The 25,388-nt window shown below is 35.6% G+C and overlaps 1 protein-coding gene across 3 annotated transcripts in view; it reads right to left on the bottom strand.

Moving 5' to 3' along the window:
* TTC29 (tetratricopeptide repeat domain 29) overlaps positions 1-25,388 on the bottom strand; it is a 132,117-nt gene that overhangs the window by 93,645 nt on the left and 13,084 nt on the right. For 2 of the 3 annotated variants that reach the window (XM_040556625.1, XM_040556624.1), the window contains exons 4-5: positions 16,777-17,000; positions 5,839-6,024 (exon numbers count right to left, since the gene is read on the bottom strand). In XM_040556625.1, coding sequence (XP_040412559.1) covers positions 5,839-6,024; positions 16,777-17,000 — 410 coding nt within the window. The remainder of the gene's footprint in view (positions 1-5,838; positions 6,025-16,776; positions 17,001-25,388) is intronic. The other variant, XM_040556626.1, reaches the window with a different exon arrangement.

Here is a 25,388-nt window from a genome sequence, read left to right as displayed (position 1 = left end):
GACAGGTTTTTTTTTTTAAATGTCTAAATATATTTCAGAAAGGACTAAGGAGACCCTGATCAGGAATTCTTTAAGATTTGGAATCCAAGAGCATATAAAGAAAAACAAAATAGGGTTTATGGATTAGCTGAATGCCATATTTAACAGTTTTGCATGCTGTACCTTTCTCTCGCTTGTTCTGCCTGCCTTTAGTGTTTCTGGTCTGTAAGCATTTCAAAAAAAGTATTACCTACACTTTTGTTGATCCTTATGTGCTAGCAGAAAATAAATCCAATGACTAAGTCACCACTGCATTGAGATTAATGGCATAATTTTCACACATCTCGCAGTTCTTGTACCAGGGGAGATGCAGTTTCTGGCATGGCACTGATTTACATTTGGAATTTGTTGGGGGAAGTTTTATTCATTGGACTCTACTTCGAAACTTACATGCTTCTTCAGAACTAGTTACTTAAATGTACCCAGAAACGTCTTCAAGCACTGCAACCAACAGGTATGGAAAAGTGCAGCTATTCTAGTAAACTCCTTGAGAACAGTGTGGCTGCATGAAAACTGCCTATTAGGAAGTACTTGCAAAACTCCTAACTGCCAAACTCTATGCCCATAAATAATTGCAAGGGAGGGAAGTTCAAATTAGCAGAAACTAACAGGAAGTGTGGGACTATTAGCATCACTTTAGCACTATCCTGCACTCCTGTGTCCACAGACATCCCTGGATGCTCTTTGATTTACTAATACAGGAACCGAAGCATGGCCTGTGAATGTCTACCTTCATTGCTAATGCCTGAAAGGTAACTGCTGAGATCCTTGCACCATTTGAGGGTGGGAGGATAGATATTCATAAGATCATAGTGATGATGTTTTCTTTGCTTCCTCCAGAGTTCTTGATGTCACTCTACCTGCTTCACTTTCCCACAGGCAGCGTACCACCAACTGATCTTTTTGTAGCGGTTTGCCTTAAAGGAAGAGTGCTCATGCATCTGTACTAGAAGAACGCCATCAGATATGTTCATTAGTTACCTTTAAGCTTGTCTCACAACGGCAGAATTGCTTGACATTAAGACTGAAATTTTGGTGTCTGGACTACTGGCTTTAAAGCACTGGCTATATAGATATATGTACATACCTATACACACATGTATATACAAACACTTGCAATGGCCGTGATGGTCGCTTTTAGAACAAGCACACCTTCAGATGTCTATTTTTATTATGTTTTTTGAACATATAGACACATTCCATCTGATCCTCTTACAACCTATTTGAAGTAAATAGCTCCTATAAGTACAAATTCTTTGTTTCCCCTTGGCTCCTTTTTTTTACTCATATGAGTTATCTGAAATTTTCAAATGCGTATGTTTAAGTTCTACATCATTTCTTGAATGACAGATGTTAACTATTTAATACAAAACAGAAAGCCCTCAAATATTGTAATGATGAGCACTGGCAATATAAGAACACATACAAGCCAGCACTGGCCATTATAGATCAATACACTCAGCCTTTATTTCTTCTGTAAGATAGAACTGTGCAAACCTGAACTTTGTAATTAACTTCAGCAGAATTTACACTAATAAGTTAGAACTATCATAGTCTGTCCTCAGACTATAATAATCTTATTCTGTTATATACAGAATACACGCATTTATAATGATGATTCTGATTATTACTTCCAGAAAGACATCCAAAACACAAGAATAAAAATATTTTTTGAAATTCCTTTTTTTTTTTTTAAAAAAAAATAAAACTGAGATTCTGCCATGAAGCCAATGCCTACTTGAATGATAAATAATGCTGGATTTAATAAGACAAAATATAAGAATATGAATTGCCTTTTCAACATGCATAAAGTAACATCATGACATTTAATTACTCTATGAGAAAATGACTAGTAACCTAACTAATAAAACTATATAATATCAGCTCCCTGAGGAAATACAAACTATGAGATAAGTACAGCCAATTGAATGGTATCATAACCTGAACACTTCTGCAATAATCCATGAGTAGCTTCTCATCTGGGTAACTCAGAGACCTAATTTCACAAACGCGTTTTTTTTTTTTAAAGAAGAGGTAAAAAAAACTCATTCTGTAAAGAACTGCCACTGAAATCATGTCTGCTCCAAGCAGAATATTCTATTTGCGTCTGTAGCAGGCTACTCAGTTATTACTGTTTTCTTTCCCTTATGTACTCACAGCTACTACTCACATCTGCATCCAAATACCATGGCTGTAGTCTATACAACTGACACTTCAAATATTTAGCTTTCAAGATTAATGAACATCAGATTATATCCAACCTCTAGGACAGGGACCAGGCTGAAAGTCAAAGAACTTCAGATTTGATTACACAATAAGTACTCACATTTATTGATTCTCTTCTAAGGCAAACAACAATTTTTACAAGTACCTATTTAACTTCATACTCCCAAGTAATATATATTTATACTCCTAAGCATATACAGATGACTTCCATTCACAAATAAAAAAATACATTCATGCGTGCATACTATAAGATATGAATATCTTGTACCAGTTCTTTTCAGTTCCCTCACCCAATAGAGTAAGACTAACATCTCATTCTTTTCAAGTTTTCCTCCCTTCCTGGCTGCATTATTAATCAATGGAATTAATATAGATACGATGATTTAAATCAGTTGAAAACATAATGTAAATGTTAGACATCATTCGTGTACATATAAATACTGGAATGTATGTTTGTATGTATGTACACATACACATTCCCATATATGCATATTCGTGTACACATACACCTCTATACATATGTATCTATTCCTGTATATATGTATATATCCCAACAGGAGGAAGGCACCTGACTCCTTCAGTTCGCTATCAAATTAGACTACACCATTATAAATAATGGAAGAAAAAAAATATCATACAATTTACAAGCTGTGCCTATTCGTTCTAAAATCAAAAATAGTGTGTTCAGACTTTAACACATGACACCATTAATACTTACGTAATTTTATACAATCCCAACACATCATCTGCTCTTACAATATTTCTGCACTCAAAACTTGCAATTTAATATTTCACCCTCTGAAAATACAAAGTGCAAAGAATACATCTGCTGTCTTTTTCTCAGTGGTCCCTCAAAACAAATCCTATGCTTTCTCTCAGCTTCTTGATTTTTTCACCTCTCTCTATGGAAATAAAAAATTTGCAAAACACAGATGCTATCGATTCAGTGGAACTTTACCCTGGACAGTGAGAAATGTACCTTGTTTTCTCTCTCCTTACCAATGTTACTACAAAGCCTTTCTTCTGGAAGTTTCTAGTATTTTACACCAGGAAAATGAAACTTCCCCTCTGCTAAACATTTCTAAGTGCATTTAATAACTTCACTTACATGCTTTTCAATAGGATTGAATGCTTAAAGATATATAAGTATTCAATAGTTTTTGCTTAACACATCTTAATGTTAGGTAATGTTAAAAAAAAAAAAAGTTTGGCAGTGGCATGGCAAATGGTTGTGAGTCACACTCTGTATGAGTCCTTAAAGATAGATAGGAATGTTTGCTTTTATTTGCCTTCTTATAATTTTATGTTTTAGTAACTGAAGACCCAGGTGAAAAGGTTGCAAAAAAAAAAAAAAATCGAAATCCAGCAACTTCAATCATTTTATTCTACCGAGGATCAGATAACCTAATTAAGCATTTTTCACTCAAAATGAAAATGACTTGGTTATGACTGGCTGGGCTTTAAGCAAGTGTTATTTTATCTACTGGGAAACTGAATCTAGCTTAGCTTCAATTCCTGGAATAAAACTGGAATAAATAATCAAACAGATTATTCCCAAGCATGTAGATAAAACATGAAAATGTATTACAACCAATGCCAATACATCAAGAGCAAATGTCATCAGACCAAACTTCTTTTTAAGTTAGTAAAGTTTTCCTCACTGTCATAACTTCCTCGTAAAGCATCAGGGAAGCATAGTTCACCTGTAACTACTGTTAGGTGAGTGCAAATTGGTTGGGAAATCCTATAGATACACACTGGTTATCGGTAATTCACTGTCAGAATAGAAAAAGGCACTCAGTAAGTTGCCACGGGTCCCTGTCCTAGGTCCAGTATAATACCTAGTTTTTTTTATTAAGGATCTCTATTACAGAATCAAAAGATTATTATATGTTCAAATGATATCAAACTGGGAAGAAAACAAAGCATGTTGAAAGACAACATCAGAAGTCAAAAACAATCTTGACAATTTCTAGTAACTGTCTACAAAATACTCAGTGCAAAAAAATAAACAAACAAAACGTATTTATAACAGGCAGGAATAACTGGTGATCCCAGAATGGCAAACAGAATAGCTAATTAACAGTTCTTCAGAAAAGAATTTAGAAATTACTGAAGATCATGAACTGAATATGAGAATGCAATTTATGCAATGAACAATGTGGATGTCATACACGAAAATACAAATAACTGTACAACTTGGAAGAAAAGTAGTTCACTTCATTTTATCTATCACTGGGGTATGAATTCCAATTTTAAAACTGAATCCAGTTCTGGGTGTTGCAGGCAAGAAAAACATGACAGATATGACACCAGTTCAGAGGAAATAGCATGAATGACTACCAGTCTAGAAGACATGAGGAAATATTAAGTTGGGATTTTTCAGCTGAAAGGGAACATGGGAGGAAATAAATAAAAAAAGAAAATCACAACAAAAGCCTACAGATTTTATGTTTCATGTCCAAGTTTTTCCTGGGAAAATGGGAAGCTAGGCCATCATTCAAAACATACCCATTCTGGCAGCCATTTACTAGAATTGCACTATTTACACAAAATATTTCAGTTTCTGTGGATTTTTTTCCCTGAGAAAAGCCATTCTAGCTGAGAAACTGAGCACAAGCTGTGCTCAGGGTTGGGAACATTTTCAACCCACGAAGTAACATCTATAAACAAAAAATAATGACCGTGCAAATCACATATTTGAATAAATGGTTAGGAGAAAAAGTGTATTCAGGAATTAACACTGGAAGATAGGTTTTATTCAGTTGCTTGAGTCTCTTGATATAATACAAACATAGGAAAACCTTTTTCATATGCATCTTGTTATACACACACAACCCCCTTTGCCATTAAAGGTAATGTATTATTTTTAAAATATGGAAACAAAAATAATAGTTACCTTAATTAATACCTGATATCACTTTCAGAGATTCACAGTTTGAGGATACAGACACAGAAATGGAGAAATGGAGCTTAAGGTAAGGTATAAAGCTGAAGCAAACATCACTATGGCAGTCACATACAAACAAACATCATGTGATCTTCAGGTAAGAGAAACAGAAGATTTTAAAAAGAGTACAAAAAACTGTAGTCTCTTTTATCCAAGTGTAAGTTTTCCATCGTTGAGGCAGGATTAAACTAAATTATGTGTTCATACCTCTTTTAAATCAAACCAGTTTGTGTAACTACAGATGCCACTCTACTTATCCACCTGTGGCCTGAAGCAGCATTACCAGTCTCTTGTCAAAAATACACAAAAGGAAATAGGTTTAACACAGAGGACCTCTGTGCTAAATGGATATTCCCTTTAAACTTAGGCTTTGGTTTTCATCTGACTGAATACTTCCAACTGTTGATGGAAAGTAAACAGAGAAAATGGGTCTATGAATAATTACAGACTTTGTCTGTTTGCTACTCCAAAAACGAAAATTGAAATAGCTTTTAAACTTCTTTTAAATTATGGTTGCAAACCATTTTTACATAGAAATACAGTGCCCTGTAACAAAACACAGATTACCAAATAAGACCATCTTAATGCTGATATAACGTAGCATTATGAGCTCAGTGACCTACCTTGTTCCTCATTGATGAGGCCCACGTGTGCATGTGCTTGTGCTCGTCTTTTCCCACCATCAGTTTTTATTAGTTGAGCAGTGTTAAAGCATCGTTCATAAAAGTAATTCCTTAACCATTTGTCCTCAGGGTCATTGAAACAGTAGGCCAAGTTAAGCTGGTTATCATACACCTCCCCATAGTGCCCTTTAAAAACAAATAATAGTCAAAATGCTAGTTTTCATCAGCTTTCACAAAACTTACACATTACAGCAATCAGGATATAATGAAAATGAAGGAGTATTTATATATCCAGCACACAAATACTACCAAGCTCTCCTACATATCAAGGAAATATGACAAAGTGAAAATGACAACCTTCCAAATTAGGCATAATTGAAAATGCAGTCTAGCAAAACTGCAATGAATTGCTATCATTTTATTTTATTTTATTTTATTTTTTTTATTTTTTTTACAAACACAAAATTTAGTTCAATAAAACACACAAAAGCTCTAAAAGACTCATGGAAAGACAGAAGCCAGAGTGAGCAAAAAGACCCACACATCCAGTTTCTACTGGAGAAGTGTTTGAAGCACTGAGACCTGAAAAGGCACTGAATGCTTTCAAAACAGGTCTGAGGTAGCAGCCATGATGATGGAGATAAAGAACCAAAGAGAGCACTCTGCAAGTGCCCCCCACTAATTTCATACCATTTAAAATATTTAAAATAAGACTAACAAGAAATGTTTTGAGTTTTCTATCTACTTTCCCATTTTTATTACATTATCACTCTCTCAAATTGAGGACCAACTGGAATTTTACATCTTGGCCTGAAAAAGACAGTCCACCAAGGTATTGCTCTCAGTAAATATGGAAAGCAGAGGAGAGTTAAACTCTCAGCTCTCCTTTATGATCTGGAGAAAAAACACATTTAGTTCCCACTCTAACATCTAGCAGCCAGCTAAATGAATACACACTATTCCTAATATTTATAAAAACAGTGTGAGTTCCAATTCCAAGTAGCACCACAAAATTATCAACAAATACATTATTCACAATTTTAAATTACAAAATGAGAGTGCCTATGGAATTTATTTCTCTCACATATAAAACAAAACAAAAACAACCACAAAACCAAAACCACATGAGATTACTCAAAAGCTCTATTAATTTGGATTAGAGAACTAAAACTTACCTGGTAACTCTTATAATAGTGCTACTCCCTAGGGGTATTGAAGAAAATGCTCCCTACATGATGCTGAAGAATCCATGAGATAAGAGAGCATAGCATGTATCTATACGTTTCACTGTTAAACTTACTGCTGGCACACTGAATGAATTTTCTTTCCAAACTCTGTTTATGTTAGATGTGAATGTGAATAATTCACTAAAATTCCATTGCAATTTTGGTTGGTTTCTTACTGTGTTCGTGGCTGTGAAACACAGCCTGTTCTTAAAAACAATTCTCATGTAGTTGGGTAAAGAAGGAGTTAAGAACCACAAGTGCTGCTGCAGGTAAGAGAATGTTTGGATAAGCTAGATGTGTGAACAGAACTGCTTTGCTTTCGGGAGTTCTGCAATTTGTAAGCTTTGCTCAACAAAGAGAGAAAAGGGGAAAAAAAGAAAAAAAGCTTCTCTTACTCCTGATATGGAGCATCACAGAGAAATAAACATGCACACAAAAATACATTAATACATTGATTTCAATACAGGCATGATCTCACTCCAAGTCCAGATCTTTTCTGAGCATTTTAGATCTATGATATTATATCAAAAACATTTTAAATCAAAGGATGCAGTTATTTATTTATTTATTTTTTAATCTACAGGAAAAATTGGGGAAAATCCAACTTTCCAGAAGGACTAATTTCTTGACTGTACATTCTATCATCGATATGAGTCCCTCGCATTGTTTAGAACAAACAGGGGTAATTACTCAAAAAAGTACTTTGTTTGCATCTCTAAACCACACAGAGGAGTGCTTCCTCAGCCTCATCTCCAGTATGTTCTGTCTCAAAAATTGCAAGTTACATATATTTGAATAGAAAGTAACACAAAACCCTCATTCATCCCTCATGTCATTGTTACTAAGTTCTTTGACTTCAGAATGTCTTGAAAAAGCCCTTCAGTGTGCTTTGCAATGCAGTAAAAACTGTATTCTGCCTTCTGAAGGAATTCCTTTACCGCCAAATCACATTTGCAGTCTTCAACAGGTTTATCTAATATTTATTTCTCCTCCATTTTTATCTATTCTGCCCATTCTGGAGAACATCTACTTAATTTTCTGTGCCTTTCTGAAATCAAGCTGAAATGGCTTTGCCTCCATTCTTGAGCACTTGCTTTTTTGTCTTTTGGTTTACGAACTAATCCCTCTCCTTCAATGGTAAGTAATGGTTTGGGCTTAATACACAAATATAGCTGTGCATGAGTGAGTGCGTATTGCTGTGCGTGTGCTCATATGCATATATATAAAAACATACATACATATGTGTGCATATAAGAGTTGAGATATATAATTGGGATACACCCAACATAACCACTTCAGATATAGCTATATGTTTCCTAGGGTCCCCTTCCAGTCGCTGAAGAAAAGCAGATACTGCCTGGCTGTGATTTTCATCCCAATTTAATCTTGTACCACAACAGATGTTTATCTCTAAAGTAGAAGGCAGAGGTTCCCATGATGACTACAAGCACACAAACATAACCACTTAAACACAGAGAAATATAAAAGCTAATTATAATCACTAACTTAATCTAAGGTAATAATAATACACATCAGATATTGATTACAGTGGAGTGAAAATGAACTTAAAGGATGCCAACAAATGCTTACAATAACACAGCAAAAGGAAAGAATTAGATTGTCATTGGGGAAGAACACTAGATACAAATTTGTTGCCTTTGAAATCTTTGCTACAAAGTACCAAGGCACTAATGCTACATAAAATTATGCAAATAACTTCAGGTAGTGCCCTACAAATCTCAGGAGATGGAACTGACCTGAGGCGGACTATTGCTACTGCCACAGCTTTGATTGAATGAACTTTAATGTGACCCTCCGATGACTATCCTGCCGGTGAATAACAATGAGAAGTGCACAAAGACAACCATTTCTTTGTAATTGTCTTGGACAGTGGCTGACCAGATACGCTGGTGTCACAAGAAAATAAACCCCAAAAGATAGATGTTTAAAAGCCGTATTGTCTTCTGGATTCAACGTCTCTCTGATTTACAAATCAAGAAATTCACTGAGATTATTCTGATAGCAGCAAAGCCAGTATGTCAGACTTAGTGAAAGTGAACTTTTATCTCCCCAGGAGAACAAAAATATTAAAATAGGTAAATACTCTCTTCTACAAAATCTCCCATAGGTAGCTCAGTCATTAAAGTTTTGACCCCTCTGATTTTGTACAGTAAGTTCTCTGCACCTGCTAATAGATTACACGTAGAGAAATTTTTTATGTATACATTGATGTAAAAAAAAAAAAATCTGCACCACTTATCAGAGAGATAACGACACCGCTGGAATATGATACCAAATGAACAGAAGGAAGTCTGAGTCACACAAGCAATTGTAAAACAGTTCCTGCAAGACAAACTGTTCTTAAATGAGTAAAGAATTAAGAATGCACACAAATAAAGGTTCAAATGCTGTTCTCATTAGTAATTTGAAAATTACATCTAGTCCATGGAAGGTGAATCCAGGTTTCCCAGAAGACACGGGATTGAGAGAATGCTGTTAAGAGCAGGATGGCTGCCCAAAATGGCAGCTGAGCAGAACAAACCAAACTCAATGGAGCAGATGGTGAAGCCTGATATTTTGTGGTTTTAGACATAACTTAAAATCTGCTGAGAACACACCTTATAAGCAATTAGCGAGTTTAATATTTTTTCAATGCCAAATTACCAAATTTAAGGCAGTAATAATAATTCACAAGAATTCTGTTCAATTGTGTTTTTTTAAAAGAAAATGTCATCCTACGCTGCAATATTTATTTTGTACTTTTTAGAATGTTTTCATCACAGAATTATAGAAAATTTACTTTCCACTTTGTTTGACCTGTACTTTTCAAAATATTTTCATCATCCTTCGCAATGGAAAACAAAACAAAAAACGTTGAAAGTGGATATCTATGCGCAAAAGGAAAATATTCCTATCAAACTTTACTGGTATCTTTTTGTTAAAACAGATTTAAAAATCTCTTCCACTTGAGTTTAAACATTAAACCCTATATATTAAACACATACAGGATTTCCTGCTCTGCATCAGAATCTCTTCAGGTGCATCTCAGCTGACATGTAAGGATCTTTTCTTGTCATGCTCGAGCCATAGTCCCCAGTCAGCCCACTGAATAATATCTTGGTTTGTTCTTGGGCTGTTATCAAGAACCCTTGGCAAGCAAAGGCGTACATGGAGCAGAAGATCATTCAGGTCCGTGCTCTGCCTGTTGGCTGCGTTCAGCCAGACAACTGTTGAGTAGTGCAATGCACAGGGATAGTGAGGTGGCGTCTGAGTACGAGTAACAGACTTGGTAGGAAAGAAAAGAAACATACAGAAGATCTGCAAGCCGTGCTACTGTGAAGTGGTTTAGTACAACTGCCGCCACATCTGTCTGTATGATCTCCTTTGTGACAGGATGTAGGAAATGAATTCAAAAGAAGTACAAGAATGATCTTTAGAGTGGAGATGAAAACAACATCCTGAAGAGATCCTGGCTTGGCATTTTCCCTGAAGAAGATGCTGTTGTTGTTAACAGAAAACAGAACTTGTACTTCAGAAACTCACCTTTAAAATACAGATATCAGAAATAAATATTTCAACATCTATCTCTGTCTGAGTATTTTCTACCAAAGGAACCACCAATCAGTCAGTCATTTGTTCCTACCAGACAATGGCTGCAGGGAAACTTTTCAACAGGTGATAACACTCCTCTTCCAGTTCAGTTACTTGCTTTTAGTGAATATGACTTAGTTATAACTGACCATTCACTCTTGAAGACATGTCAAGGAATGGCCTAAGATCATTTAAGTCACTAGGAGCCATTTCTGATGTCTGAAAAAGACATCATCACTACTGGAAGTTTCATTTTTCTCTTGCCAGAGAGATCAATACCCGCGACTCAGTAGCAAGACTGCTGATGCTGTGAAGAATTCATATACAGAAAGATCCAGGATGGAGGCTCTTGGGCTGATAAGGAGCATGAACAGCAACAGAATATGGTGCTACTAACAGTTTATTTCTACCTAAATTCATACATAGCAAAGAATCAGTCCCATTTTGTCCCATGGTTTGGGACAACCATGCCTCTACTTTTGCAGCTAGAAGACCACACTTTGATTCCTTTTTTTTCCCTAGAATTTCTTCCATAAGCCACACTCACTGAGTGAAAACACACAAATGCAAATGAAGAAAGGTTGCTATGGGGTAGCATGCTGACACAATCAAATTGCATGCAGAGCCTCCATTTCTTAAATATGAAGCAGGGCACACGCAGGGTGCAACCCTCTCCACCCCTCCCCAACGCTACTAAGCACCTAAGCAGAATATACTCAAAGTACAATCTATACAAAGATGCTGGGAAATGGTCAGGATATAATTTTGTCAAGTAAGAATAAAGCTATCTAATGATAGCAACATAAGACAATTCAACGGGTAATCTGGGATGCTAAAAGAGGACTTCAAGCCATTGGAATGAAAACATGCCACTTAAATTAGAGGCACTCAGGCACTACTTAAAATGCAGAAATGCTGCCTCTGTTGAAGTCAGCTGGCTATATTTTGAGGTCTGGCTTCTTTCCAGAGCAGAATCATTTCACTTTCTGCAAGCTAACTGCAAAAACAATAAATTCCCTCACTGGTCTCTATCAACTGCTAGCTTTTCTCCTGTGAAACAATATTAAGTAGAAAAGGACAAATCTGCTTGGAGAACAAAAGTATTCCTTTGCCCATACACCCCCCAAACCAAACAGAAACTACCTCCACCAAGCAAATATTAAAGGAGGGTTTGGTATGTTTATCCTTTTTCTTTTCTCTCTCTCTTTTTTTTTTCTTTAATGCACAATCACTTTTTTTTTCCTCCTCTCCACAATAGCATGGGTAATACAGTTATTGCAATGTTTCAAGCCCAGCCTAAGGCATAAGCGTGAAATCTTACAGAAAAGCATTTCACTGTAAAATGCTAAACTCTATTTTCAACCTTTAGTGCCTCAGACATAGAAAGATTTTCTAGTGTGAACACATCAAATACTCATGCTTTTTTCATATACTTTAGGAAAAGTCATCTTTTACAACAACAACAAATGATAATTCATGCTGTCAAAAGTTCGCTCGCTGAAGTGAGGAAAAAAAGCACCAAGTTAGCAGCTCCTCCTAATTGTTTGTGTCTGATATTCCCTAGAACACAGGTCAGCAGCTTGTAGCACGCACAGATTTAGCATTTGACATATCACAAACGTAGTGCAGGCTCTAAGAAAGGCAACTGCTTCCAGATTGTAATTCCTATTATCCACTAGCTGCCCCAACGATCAGCTAATAAGCAGTGTCTTGCTGCTCTGAAGGCATGTCCATGCTGACTATTAGCTCTACACGCTGGCTTTGGCACAGAGAACGGTCATCTGCTACCACAGTGCTGACTGCTCCATACACGTCGCAGCCACTCACCTGGGGAATTTCCCATTTCTGCTCCCCTGCTCCAGCAAAGGAAAGCCAATGGCTGAGAGGACTCTTCCTTTAATTGCTCCTGAGCTGTAAGTTGCCTTGCATCCCCTTCATCTGGTGGGGCCACAACACAGGTAAACCAGCCCACACTGGCAAGCACTGATCATATGAGCTCTTCATGGCCTAGACTAGTCACCATTGGTAAGGATTCAGTTAGGGTTCAACCCCACATTCAATACACAATTCAGATGTAATCTGAAGAGCAAAGCGTTACAAGCCTGTTTAGAATAAAACTAGCACAGGTGACCCCTAGTTTGACAAACACTAGATTTGGCACACCATCCCTGACAGGCTGCTGACCCCAGTCTAAAATACTAGATTGCACTGTACAGTGTCAATCTGCATAGCACCATCCTCTTTTTGGCTCAGTGCTAACTAACTAAATAAAGGTAGCTATGCAATAATTTGAGGAGATGATTCAAAAAGCTTAATGAAATTTTTAGGTACAGGCCTAAGAAGTAAATTAGCAATGCATTTTAAAACAGTAAGACAGACTGTAGCCACCAAGTAACAATTTAAAGAATCAGTTATACAGTGAAAGGTGTGCAAACAGCAGCTTAAAGCTTCTGATTTCACTTCTAAGTATTTTTATCTGAGGAACAGCAACACTCATCATTACAATAAACTGTTCTCCCAGGCATGCATTAAACTAGATGCAGTTCAAAAACTCCAAGAGGTGAATTTCTTTTCTTCCTGCTGTTTCCCTACGACCCACCCAAACATGCAGATGGTCAAATTTTATCTGCATCTTAGACAGACAAAATGGATAAAATTAATTCTATTTATCTGGTGCACTTCTGTAGGGTATGGTCATCATTTGTGCTCAGGATGTCAGCAGCCAAAAGATATTTGGTTACCAATCCTCGTTTTCAGATCAGGATGGGACTGTGGCTTCAAACTCACTCTCCTGCTAACTTTCAGAACAGTACTGACTAGGGACTACGGAGCTATGGCTCTCCAAAGGGATAGTAATAACAACCTACTGACATTGGTATGCCTTTAAAGGACAATTATAATTTTAAGTGAAATTACTTCGGGCAGTAAAACCAGGCAGCCAATTGGGCAGGCTATTTGATGGCCTCAAAATATAATTTTTCTTTTTGAAAAGAGACAACATTTTCAACAACACGTATCAAGAAATAATGGCATACATTAGATGTTGAGCTATGTAGATTACTTTGGCATTTATCCTGCAATTTTCTTGGAAAAAAAACCAAAAACAACACCTACAAATATACATATTTAAACAGGTAAATCCCCCCCCCCCCCTTTTTTTAAGCTACGAAGACCAAAACTAGTAAAAGAGAGGTTAGTACATGATAACAAAGGATGATCAAGAAATAATTAGAAACACCTCTATTCTGAAGTCAGAAACATTTACATTATTTGCATCAAAGACGACCAAAGAGGAATGCAGTCAACAAGTATTGTCAATATTTCTGCCAATTTGTTTGTTTGGGGGGAGTGGGTGGTGTGTAATGCCGTACCTAGGGCAAAATAACTGTCAGCTATTTTTCTGAGAAGCTGCAAGAACTAATGCTAGCTCCCTATTTTTAAATACTAGAAGGTATTCAAATACAATGATTACGAGATTAAGTTAGACAGACAAATAGATTTTCTTTGCACACAATAGTACTAGTTTAAAAGAAAGATTCCCATATGATTTGAAGTTCAATCAGAATGTTCTCCTAAAAATGAAAACAGAACATTCACTGGTGTATCCAAAGCTTAAGAGTATGTACAACATAACACTGGTAAACAGTCACAATTTTTAAATGAAGAAATAATAACATAATTGCTCTTTGATATCAACTTCCACATCATAATGGACTGCCTTGATTCATCCTGTCAAAGCAAACAATTTATGTCCATCATTGCAGAATCTAAAATTACAGACTATCAGCAAAAGATTAACATATCCCACCACTAAATATGGAAAGTGGATCAACAAATACCTAACTTTCTCTACGTGCTATAGTAACAACTCTGAAACTCGAAACTTCGGAGCAACAGTTCTAAGCAAAACTCACAATGAGACAGCAACACTGTGATACAAAAATATCAGGTGAGAAAGCTAAAGAACAAAAGGGAAAGCTTTTTACTGACACCAGTGATGTTTCATTTTCCACTTACCACCTCAGGTTAAAAAAAAAACAATCTCTTCATGAAGTTTAAATTCATCAAAAAATGTATAAGTCATACAGATTTTTTTTCATACCTTTATACCTGCAATCTCTTCACCACAACTATTAGCTCAGGACAGCATACTTGAGAAGGGTACATTTTCAGCTAGCCTAATATTAGTGACATCAGCCACATTGTAAAACTCTCACAGTTCACTGCCCCAAATGTTACTTTAAATGCTTTAAGCTATATTTGGCTTGAACTGTAGTGCTTGAGGAGCAAACGCAGGTTGGTTGCTGTTGTGACTGCTATGCTGTAGTAAGTTCCAGCTGAAGGGTGAAGCCAACTGCTGAACACCTTTTAAGTGGTTTCAGCTGAAGTTGTCATGAGATTGTAAGCCAGAGCTCCAACTAGTTTGACTGGAATCAGAGTAACTGGATTAGTGGAACTCCTAAATTAGTATTTGATGAGCTATGTAATCCATATGTTATCTTCACAGCACTACTAGCTCCAACAAGCTGTGACACAAATAGCATCCACCCCTTTGTCTGCCTCACTTAAAACAAAGATTTGTGGAAAGGTTTACACTGAAACTGGCAAAAAATCAAAACTCTCACTATACTGATCTTGCAATTCAGTCCAAATGTGTTGCTTGAACACTTGCCAACTCCACTGGCACGTTCTCATTATTTCTTTGCTTTCATTTTAACCAACTTGAACAGGCAAAGCGTGAAAATACTCTCTTCCAGAGGCACGACACAATCAGTCAGCTGATGGGCAGTATCCCATCTCTCACCAAGCCCAGCATACAATGAATGCCAATTTCAGTGAGAGAAAAGGCCTCTGCCTTTCACAGGGGCAGAACCGGCACAGTCAGCACCTTTCCTCTTCTCTGGGAGGGTATTTGCCACCTCTATTGGCACACAGCAGTTAATAATACTGAAAAAGATCTTGCACTGAAGGAACACAAAATACTCTCCTCAAGCAGCTTCAGGAAGCAGGTCCATCAAGATATGCCATAACTACCACTTTTCAAACACCAACATATTGGCAGAATGCTTATGTATGGCAGGGTGGTCTGGGTGCAAAACTCTTTCGTACTCCTGCGGACAACATGGGTCCATGTTCAGGCTGTAGTCACACTCAAGAAAAACTTGAATATTTCTTCCTATCACGGGCTGGCTAGGATTGTAGTGAATTAAATAAAGATACACAACTTTTTGCTTTCAGAGTAAACATAAAATAAACATGTTAAATGAGTGGAAAGTTGTCTTTTCTAAAATAAAGTTTTCTGTTCTAAAGTTTCAGTAAGAAAGCTTAGGTCCCAAACTCTCAAGCTTTATTTTAGATTTTCCTCTTTGTAACAATCAAAATGTAACTTGAAACAAGCCAACTACAATGAAATCAACTCTGCTATGAAACAATTGTAGTTAGAGCTTTACCTGTCTCTATTCCTACAATTATTCCAAGGGAGAAAGACAGAGTAAGTTATGTTACTATTTACAGTAAAGCAAAATGATAAATACGAGCGCTCAGTAAATAGTAGGCAATAGAGAAAATACAGTAATTTGGAGTTATGTCTTCACTAATATTTAGTAATTCACAGGTGGCATGTTACATCTGTGTGCTGTATTTTATTTGACATGTTCACAATCCTTTTTAAGTCAGTCACAAATCCAAACAGTTAGCAGACAGTATATTTAATAAAATCAGATTTACAAAACTATTACTGTTTGAAACAGCATTTCACCTATTAAATTTTTCTAATACAAAACCAGCTAGTCAAATCAATAGAGAAAGAAAAACAATAAATAATGAAACTATGAGAAAATATTTGAGGTGTTATCAAAGCTATAAATATATTAAACATTTCTGATATTATAATGCACTCTCCGTGTTTTTCTTTTTTTTTTTTTTTCCTCCCCAGAAAACCTCTCCCGATATCTGCAGCTCCTAATCATTTATTCTATAAATACAGCTTAGTTGACTAAGGCTGAAATGTGCTAAGATGCAGTAACGTTTCAAATTCATACATGAAACAATTTGGAAGCTTCCCCCAGGCATTGGCGGCTGCGGCTCCTGCTGCTCTGCTACCCACAATCCCCCCATTTACCTGCTCGCTGGGCTGCCTCAGCCCTGGTCAGGAAGTGGTAAAGCTGATCCAGCTTATCAGGCTGCTCCTCCAGGGACTTCTGCTGCCATATGGCTGACCCAGGCCCTGCAGCCTCCCTCAAGGCATTCCACTTCTGTATCAGAGTGAAGAGCTCGGAGAAGGACTTGTGATAACCCTGTCGCAGCATGTCTATGCAGATGTTCTCCTTGTATGAATTCCTGTTACTGGGAATAAGAAAGACGGATTTTAAGCCTTTAAACCTGTATTCTGTTCTTCACCTTACCAAATAATTACAGATACTAAAACAGCTTTCAAGATGAGACCTCTGCAGTTCGCCAGCAGGGAAGGGGTATATTTTTCCCTTCTCAGAAAACATTCTACCAAAATACAATTACAAATATCCTACCCTAGGGAAGTAAACATGGGAATAGTGAATAAATATCCAAATATATATTGCAAACATGTCCAAAATATGCTGATATTTTTAGCTGGCACTGTTAAAAAAAAAAAAAAAAAAAAGGTTGATGGGAAAAAAGATGTGTTTACATTAGTTTATGAAAACACAATAAACTCTTAGTTTTCTTTAAAACAGTGCAGAGAGGAAAAAATGAAACATCCTACATGTCAAAACAATGTATACATTCAATAGTTTTGCTGTAGGATACAGTGGCTTGGTTTAATATGTCAAACAAATGCTACGTCAGAAACACAATCATAAAATATTATTTTGCTTCTCTTTAGCATATAACTTAGCTGGGACTGGTTCACATCCTGATTTTAAAATTAAGCGACGCAATTGTGAATTTACATCAAAGTTATCCAATTCATAAACTCTGAAAAGATATACATATCAAAAAGTTGTATAATCAAATATTCTCAAGAGTTAATACATCTTTTTAGATTTTATTTATGGAAATAATCAAAATATTTCTTTTATGCAGCATGAAACAATTATTGTGTGCCATCCTGGAGAAAGCTATGAGTCCAATGGGACTACCTGAAACACTGAAGCGTAAATGTAAACGTTTGCAGGAGTAGGTATCTAGTTTGAGAAAACAAACCCTTTTTCCCAGTAAAATGACAAGGACCTAAACGTGGTAATTTTAATTTGTGTATTCCACTTAAGTTTTCTATTAATTTTTAAGACTGTCTTTTAAGAGGAAAATCTGTTTAACTACAAATTCTGAGAGGTTTTAAAATAAATATGGAATGGTGAAAACTGAGATTTGCAGTGTATGCAAGGAATTCAGATGACCTCATGCTGAACAATAGCCCAGTTAGAATAGTATTTATAGCCTAAGAAGAACTACTGTAGTTCTTTAACAGTCCTAATTAGAATTGAATTTATGTAAAAAAAAGTCTTAGCTAGATGTCAATCAAGTAAATGGTAATCTGAGGTGCAAGAAGTAAATAATCTGCATTATTTCAAGTTTAATATCATTATAAAAAAAGCTATTAATTACTCCATAAATTCACATTAATCCTTCATTTTTATTTCTTACATTTGAGTTGCAGAACTGAACACAACAAATATTACACAATTCTAAAAGATACATGATATAATATAGACTATAACACTGAATTTATTTTTTAATGTATACATTTTTCAATATAGAAAAATGCATAGTGTTTACACGTACAAGAGAAAAAAACACAACTATTCTGTACCAGAAAACATTTGCAAAATTTATCTTCGAAAAGTAAATGAGAAGTATCTTTTATCATTTACACTATATTTGGCACATACCAGGTTCTCAGTATACAGCTTCAAAATACCATGCAGATATTATATTAATAAGGTACAATATATTATCTACTCTGTATATGGAATACTTTCTTTTTCTTTTTAAAATTTCTATTTAACAAAAAACAAATATATATATATATATATATATATATATATATATATGTAAAAAATTCCCAGCATCTTCGAAAGGCCTAGGACTGAATCCTACAGTAATATCACCCAAAGCACTGGAAAAAAATCTAAATAGCAGACATACATACATGCACCTTTATTTATTTATATGTGGTCTATATATTAGTATATGTGTGCATGCATTATATGATCAGATGTGTTAGAAGCAAAGAAGAAAGTAATTAGCTGCTAAAAAATCTTAATAGTAACTCAACAAAACATCATTCAGTTGATTTTTAACACTCACTGCACAGTACCAATATTTGTATAAATAGAAAAACTGTGTCCATGTAAGATGTTACTTGTTGTGGACTAATGCACTTGATGTCAAAGCACATTTTCTGCACAAGACAGCATTATTAATGAACTAACATAGGAAAACAAAAAATACAGGAAAATTTCAGTTTAAAAATTAGTTTCACCATTCTTTTTTAACAAAAGACCATGCCAATTAATATATAAATTGAAGTAATGCTGAAGTTACCAAATGTACAGAGCACATTTTTTCTTTGGCAAAGACAACTGTGTTGATAACTCTTAAGCAATGAGACTACATTGTGGATAGCCGCTCAAATTTTAGAGGCATAAAGATAAACGTTATCTCACAAAGCTATAATTAAAAACAGACAATACACAAAGAGACAAACAATACATTTGTTTCTTTAAATTACTACAACACATCAGCCACAAGTGCCTGATCACACGAAAGATACAGAACGGCCAGAAATGAACGATAGTATGGGGATGAATGTTATTAGTGACACCTAACAGAGAGCTTGACACTGCAACCAATTCTGAAATTGGTTCAGTTATCCAAGTGGTTCCAGATGGAAACACCAGGCTTCTTTCTCCAATGAGCAGTCCTTTTGAACAGAGGAGCAGTGTCAGTGACAGAAGAAAACTTTTCACAGTATCTTGAAATAAATTATAAGTCCTCAATCCTCAAAATCCTTTTTGTACTGCTTTTTATAATATCGTGCAGCATGTAAAATAAGAGATTAAATACAATGTCTCACGTTTCACATTACTGCACATTACTTTATTCCTAACATCAGTATCAAAAATGGATACCTAATTAAATGTATGTGATTTATTTTATAAAATCCAACTGCTAACTTTATGGTTCTAGTACATTAATAAACTGGTTTATGCTGAGCCTTTTGAACCTTACTACCTAATGTATTAATTATGATATATTACTGAAACAGCAAGTTTATTTTTCTACATTGCGTCCACGCCGATTTTGGGTTTCCTTTGAACAATTATGTTACTTCGGGAAGCAAAATGAAAAAAGACTGGCCTTTCGTTTGATTGTAAGCGGAGACGTTCAGGAGGTTTAATGGTCTCTGGGGGCATCTACTGGAAAACTGGAAAACTGCAGCCAGGACAAGTTAATCAGGCAGCTGTCAGCGCGGCACGGCACGGCGCAGAACAAAGGGAAGCCGCACCACGGAGCGTGTTCGCGGAGCGCAGCCCCCGAGCAGGGCGCAGGAGAAGAGCCGGGCTCTGCTGCCTGCGCTGGCTCCCGCTGCTCGCTGCCCCAAAAGCACGATGCCAGAAACATGCCTGCACTGCGCGCGCAGGTGCGTGCAAGCAATTAAGCTAGTCAAATTACAAGGAGTGCATAGCTGGGTAATGTTACCCGTGTTTCATTTTGAAATTGAACTGTAAGGTGAATATAGACCTGAAGTCCTCTTTCCCCTTTGAACGACCAAATGTGCATGTTGGGAGAAAGATTTCAAATGCACCTGTAAAGACATCTTATTAATAACAAGAACATCTGTTTTTATGATCAAACAGAAGCAAATAAATCTAAACCAGCAGATTATTTATTTTTAAATCATGAAATTCAACAGATGAAAGCCAATACTTAACACAAACACAGAGGAACAGCGGATGCCCAGCATCACCTGACTGCGCACTCGTCTCCCTCATCCACAATCTCTCTCATCTCTCATCAACATCCCTGTTGATGTTACTAGATGTTTGTTCATCCAGGTTGGGTAAAATAGTGAAACGAGGTCAACTTACTGATCTGGTTGGGTATTCTGCCTTTGGCATACAGCAGCAGATCCTGTGATGCAGCACTATGGCACGAGGTGCTGCAAAATTCTGTGCACTTGTGGGGTGGGGTGTGCGTGTGTGTTTGTGTATGTGTAAGAATCAGCTACATTTTCAATACCAAATACATACGCACTGAAGTTAAAGCTGCCATTTTAGTGGGACCATGTTTTAGATGGCACAGGTAGAAGCAACTATTGAATGTGGATCTGCGAGCTTGAAAAGGCATTGCTATCGTTAACATACATCGTGCTTTAAATATACCACAATATTGCTACAGGTATTTCACTTTATTTACACTATACAACTACTTACATAATTTTCTTTTACTATCATTGCTATTTAAAACCATCCAGAGTCATGCTGAGAAATCTGGCTTGAGCACAGAAACCTGATTCTAATCTGCATTTACAGGTGCAAAAATCAGAAACACAAATCTTCACTGAGGCTAACGAAATTACACTGCTGTTGCCATCTCAGGGACCTTCCTATGTTACTGTACTGTACTTTTACAGGAGTCTTAAGCAATGTGTGGAGATCAGGAGAGTACCATCCTACATTCCCCTTAACTTCAAATCCTACACAACAAAGCTATTTGCATTCTACCCTTTACAGAGAGAAAAGGGAACAGAAATTAAGAGTCCAAGAGACAAGTACTGGTATTAGGATTAATCAAAATAGTCAATAGATCATAACAGAATTTGTTATTGTGAGCTTCTCCAAGTCTCCTGTCTGATGTGGTCAATTACAGACGTGCAAAATAAGTACAGATGACTACTACTTTCAGATGTCACGTTTTTATTTATTTATTTTTCATATTAAGGTTCATTTCTTTAGATTTTCTAGGCTTTAATTAACACTATAGTTAATGCCTGCTGCTGATTACAATGCAAGTGTACTGTAATGATCCCATTTTGTAAAGCTCAAAATGGCATAGATTAAACAATGATAGTATATAAAATTAGAATGCATTAACAATGTAAAATAATTACTATACCGATGATTGTACTGTTTAAAAACTGTGTTCAGATAGATTTCATCCAATTGGGATTTCCTCTGTAGCTCGAAAGTCAATGACTGATATAAATGCCTTAGATCAGGATGACAAAATTATGAAAAAATAACCAAGATATTTTTGCTTACCTTTATTTAAGCAAGTATTAGTTATTATATTTCTTGTCTATAAAACTACATGAAAAATTAAAATAAATCAAGTATGTGAACACTTAGCTACTTTATGCTTAACTTATATGCATACACACACGACATGAACAGGGACATATTAGAATTTCCTCAGTAAAATTTGAAAAGTGTATGCATAAAGTAAAACCATTTATACTACAGAAAGCAAAAAAGATAAGCATGCTGTAAGTGCTTATCATTTCAGGCTGTTCTGCCTAAGAATCAAACAAAGAATTATCATTTATTTACAGCTGGACATCCAAAAAACCTTAGTAGTTTTGTAACAGTTGGTGACCCACGTCTGTAGTGAAGTCACTTTTGCAGGGCCCTGTTGAGGGGTCTACTTATTTAGATACTTAGTAAATATGGACGCTGAAAGGTTTTACCTGTTCAGCATTCAGTGATGCTATGATCAAGCGTTACAGTGGTATAAAACCATGTACTCACACTGCTAGAAACCACATTGTCATGCATTTATGTTGCAATCCACCAAGGTTAGGTACATACCGAACTTGAAAACATATCCAAGTAGTCAGAGTATCTGAATTCAGTGGGAAAATATATATACATGAATACTTGGGTGAGTCAAGCCCTCAGCATGCTGGTGTACTCAGCACATTTTCACCACATACTGCTACTGATACAAGGATATTTAACTGCATGAGGGCACAACCCTCTTTAATCCCAGTTTAAAGGCTGCCTGCTTAAATACTTTTCTTTTAATGAAATATTTACTGGGCAGTAATATGTTAAATTGTAGAATATAGCAATCTCATTAAAGAAAGATATGAAAGTACAGTAAATGCTATTAAGTAGTAATAGACAGTAGCTTACACATGAGAATTTTTGATTACTAAAGCTGAGGATTATATGATATTCTGGGGTGGGGTGAAAGATTTTAATTCCAAATTATGAAGATGAAATAGCTAATGTCCTACTATAAAAGCATAAAATCAACCAACCCCCCAAATGTTTTAAAAAGTGGTCCCTACTCTAAATAGCAAATAAAAAATATTGCATAACAATTTGTACATATCATCAGAGGTAGGAACATCTCCTTGAAAATGAATTATGCAAAAATTCAATTTTTTAAAATAAGAAAAGGATTATGGAGTTATATATTCAGAACTGTTAATGTAAAGATGAAAATAAAGTGTACCAGAAAACAAATATTGTACCATATATACAGGTACAATAACTTTCAGCACAAGTAATGCAGTATTTTTTCATCTATTGCCTCACAGTCTGACTGTTGTCAAAACACGCTTTAAACTAAATCATGCAATCAAAAGTGGATGCATATCCTGTCAGTAGGATCCCACAAAGAACACACATATTGGACTCGCTTTCTTTTGTTCAAAGCTACACTGCCACTTTAATACTACATAAAATGAAAAATTAATCAATTATAAACATCAAAGGATGACACAGAAGAAGTATTTTAAAATGAATGTGAGTACTGTAATAATTAAGAATCCTCATTAACACAGAAAATGGAGATATAAATTTAGCAATGAACTTTTGGCATATTCTGTTCCTAAACATAAATGCAATGAAAGCAATTTAAAATAAAAAAAGGTGCTACCCTTATAAAAGTGTTTCTCATACAACAGTGCACACACACCTGTAATCATTACCTTCTATTTCAAGCATAAGAAGAAAAAAAACATTATCTTCATTAATCTTTCTGCTTTTCTTTCTAAATTAATTATGCTCATTAACAAAAAGTAATTCCAACCATATTTTATGGACAGTTATTTATCAAAATGAACTATTTTTTAACTTTCCCCTCCTATTTCAGAGCTGACCTAATGGACCAAGAGCCAGGAATTTCTGCAGTTGTCTTTCACAGCATGTAAAATGATCTTTGAAAAAGATAATTATCATTATTTTCTCTCTGTATCATCTCAAGCTCAATCATCATCTTATGACTACCATAAAACACTACACAAGGCTATTCATTTACAATCATACTATTGCCATGAACAATTCCCAGAGTATTTTTGCATTTGTTTATGATGACCTACTCAGTCTCAGTACCAGAACTTACTCAGTAGTATAAAGACAAATAGACAGAGATTAAGTGTGAGGGAAAGAAAAGCAAGGATTTTACAAATTCAGAAGGATTCACTGTAAGAATTATTAGGAAGTCATGACTGCATCAAGGCAAATTAGACTGTCTTTCTTTATTTCATACTTTTTCATATGTTAGAGATGCTTCACCTTTGTGGAATGTTTTAAAAATAGACATCAGTTGTGTATAGCTTGTACATTATCTCCAGTACTAAATATTGTTGAACTACTGAGAAATGAAAGCACTAGAAAACCGTAAGACCAAACTTAGTAAAAACAACAAGTTACATAAAAAAGAAAAAACTTCAGCTCTGTGTTCTTCTTTATTAAAGTATGTCATGTATTTTATCTTTGCAAGAGTTTGATGAGTTTTTGCAAGTAAAATTCTGTTTCCTCTATACTTGCTAATAGTCATGAGAATCTGTAGTTTGCACCTTCCCATTAAAAATGTATTGTATTTTTTGAAATTATTCACCCCGCCTTTTATCCAGATCATGTCTTTGAAAGGAGGAAGTAGATAATAAATGGAATAATTCATGATTTCCCATTAAATATGAAACTTTCTTTTGCGGAGTTTAGAAAATGAAGTTCTACATAATGTACAGAAGTTGATTAGAACTTTTTTTTAACCTTTTCAAGAAAAACCTTTCACATTACACAAATGTACAGAGAAGTTTCTTTAGGAAAGGCAAACCATTCACTTCCCACACAGTTCTGTTCTTTAGATCGCTGCCCAATTACACTAAATCACATGTTTATCAGGCCTGAAATTCACAGAGATCATTCATCTGACCAAAAAGAATGTGTGCCTCTAAGTACTAAAATCTCTTTTTGGAAGTTGTTTAATAGACACTGAATCCTGGTCGTGACAAGTAAGATTGTTAGGAATTATTCAGACAGAAAAAAAATACATATTTAAATAATATTGTGAAAGCAATGGCAAAGAAAATTAAAATTTATCATCTAGCTCAATAAGTAACTTGTGCCATCTCCCTTTCCACAAGCATCATATCAGCAGGGAGTTTGGGATAGAGCTTTAATTTAAAATTTCTTTTACTATGAAGGGCTACATTTCTTTGGTTTTGAATTACATTCTTCCTTAGTTATTAGTATTTTAAAATGAAGAATTGTCCTTGTAGAATGTAAATGAGTTGACACAACATTCAAACAGTTCTCAACCTGAACAATGTGACCAAAGGTCATAAGGTGCTCATGGGTCACATCCAAAGACTGGTATCAGCAAGAACAGCAAAATCTTTCTTGACTATGAAAGGCGAAGACCAGTTGACTTCTTGCTCCTTTTGCTGCTGCTTTAGCTTCTTGGAACTCTCCTCTCTCCCTCTGTCTTCATAGTATTATACACAGAAGGAATGGAAGC

The sequence above is a fragment of the Cygnus olor genome, chromosome 4 (assembly GCF_009769625.2).
Source record: "Cygnus olor isolate bCygOlo1 chromosome 4, bCygOlo1.pri.v2, whole genome shotgun sequence".
In the NCBI taxonomy this organism is placed as follows: domain Eukaryota; kingdom Metazoa; phylum Chordata; class Aves; order Anseriformes; family Anatidae; genus Cygnus; species Cygnus olor.
The sequence above is the reverse complement of the archived record's forward strand: the minus strand, read 5'-3'. Positions and strand labels throughout refer to the sequence as shown.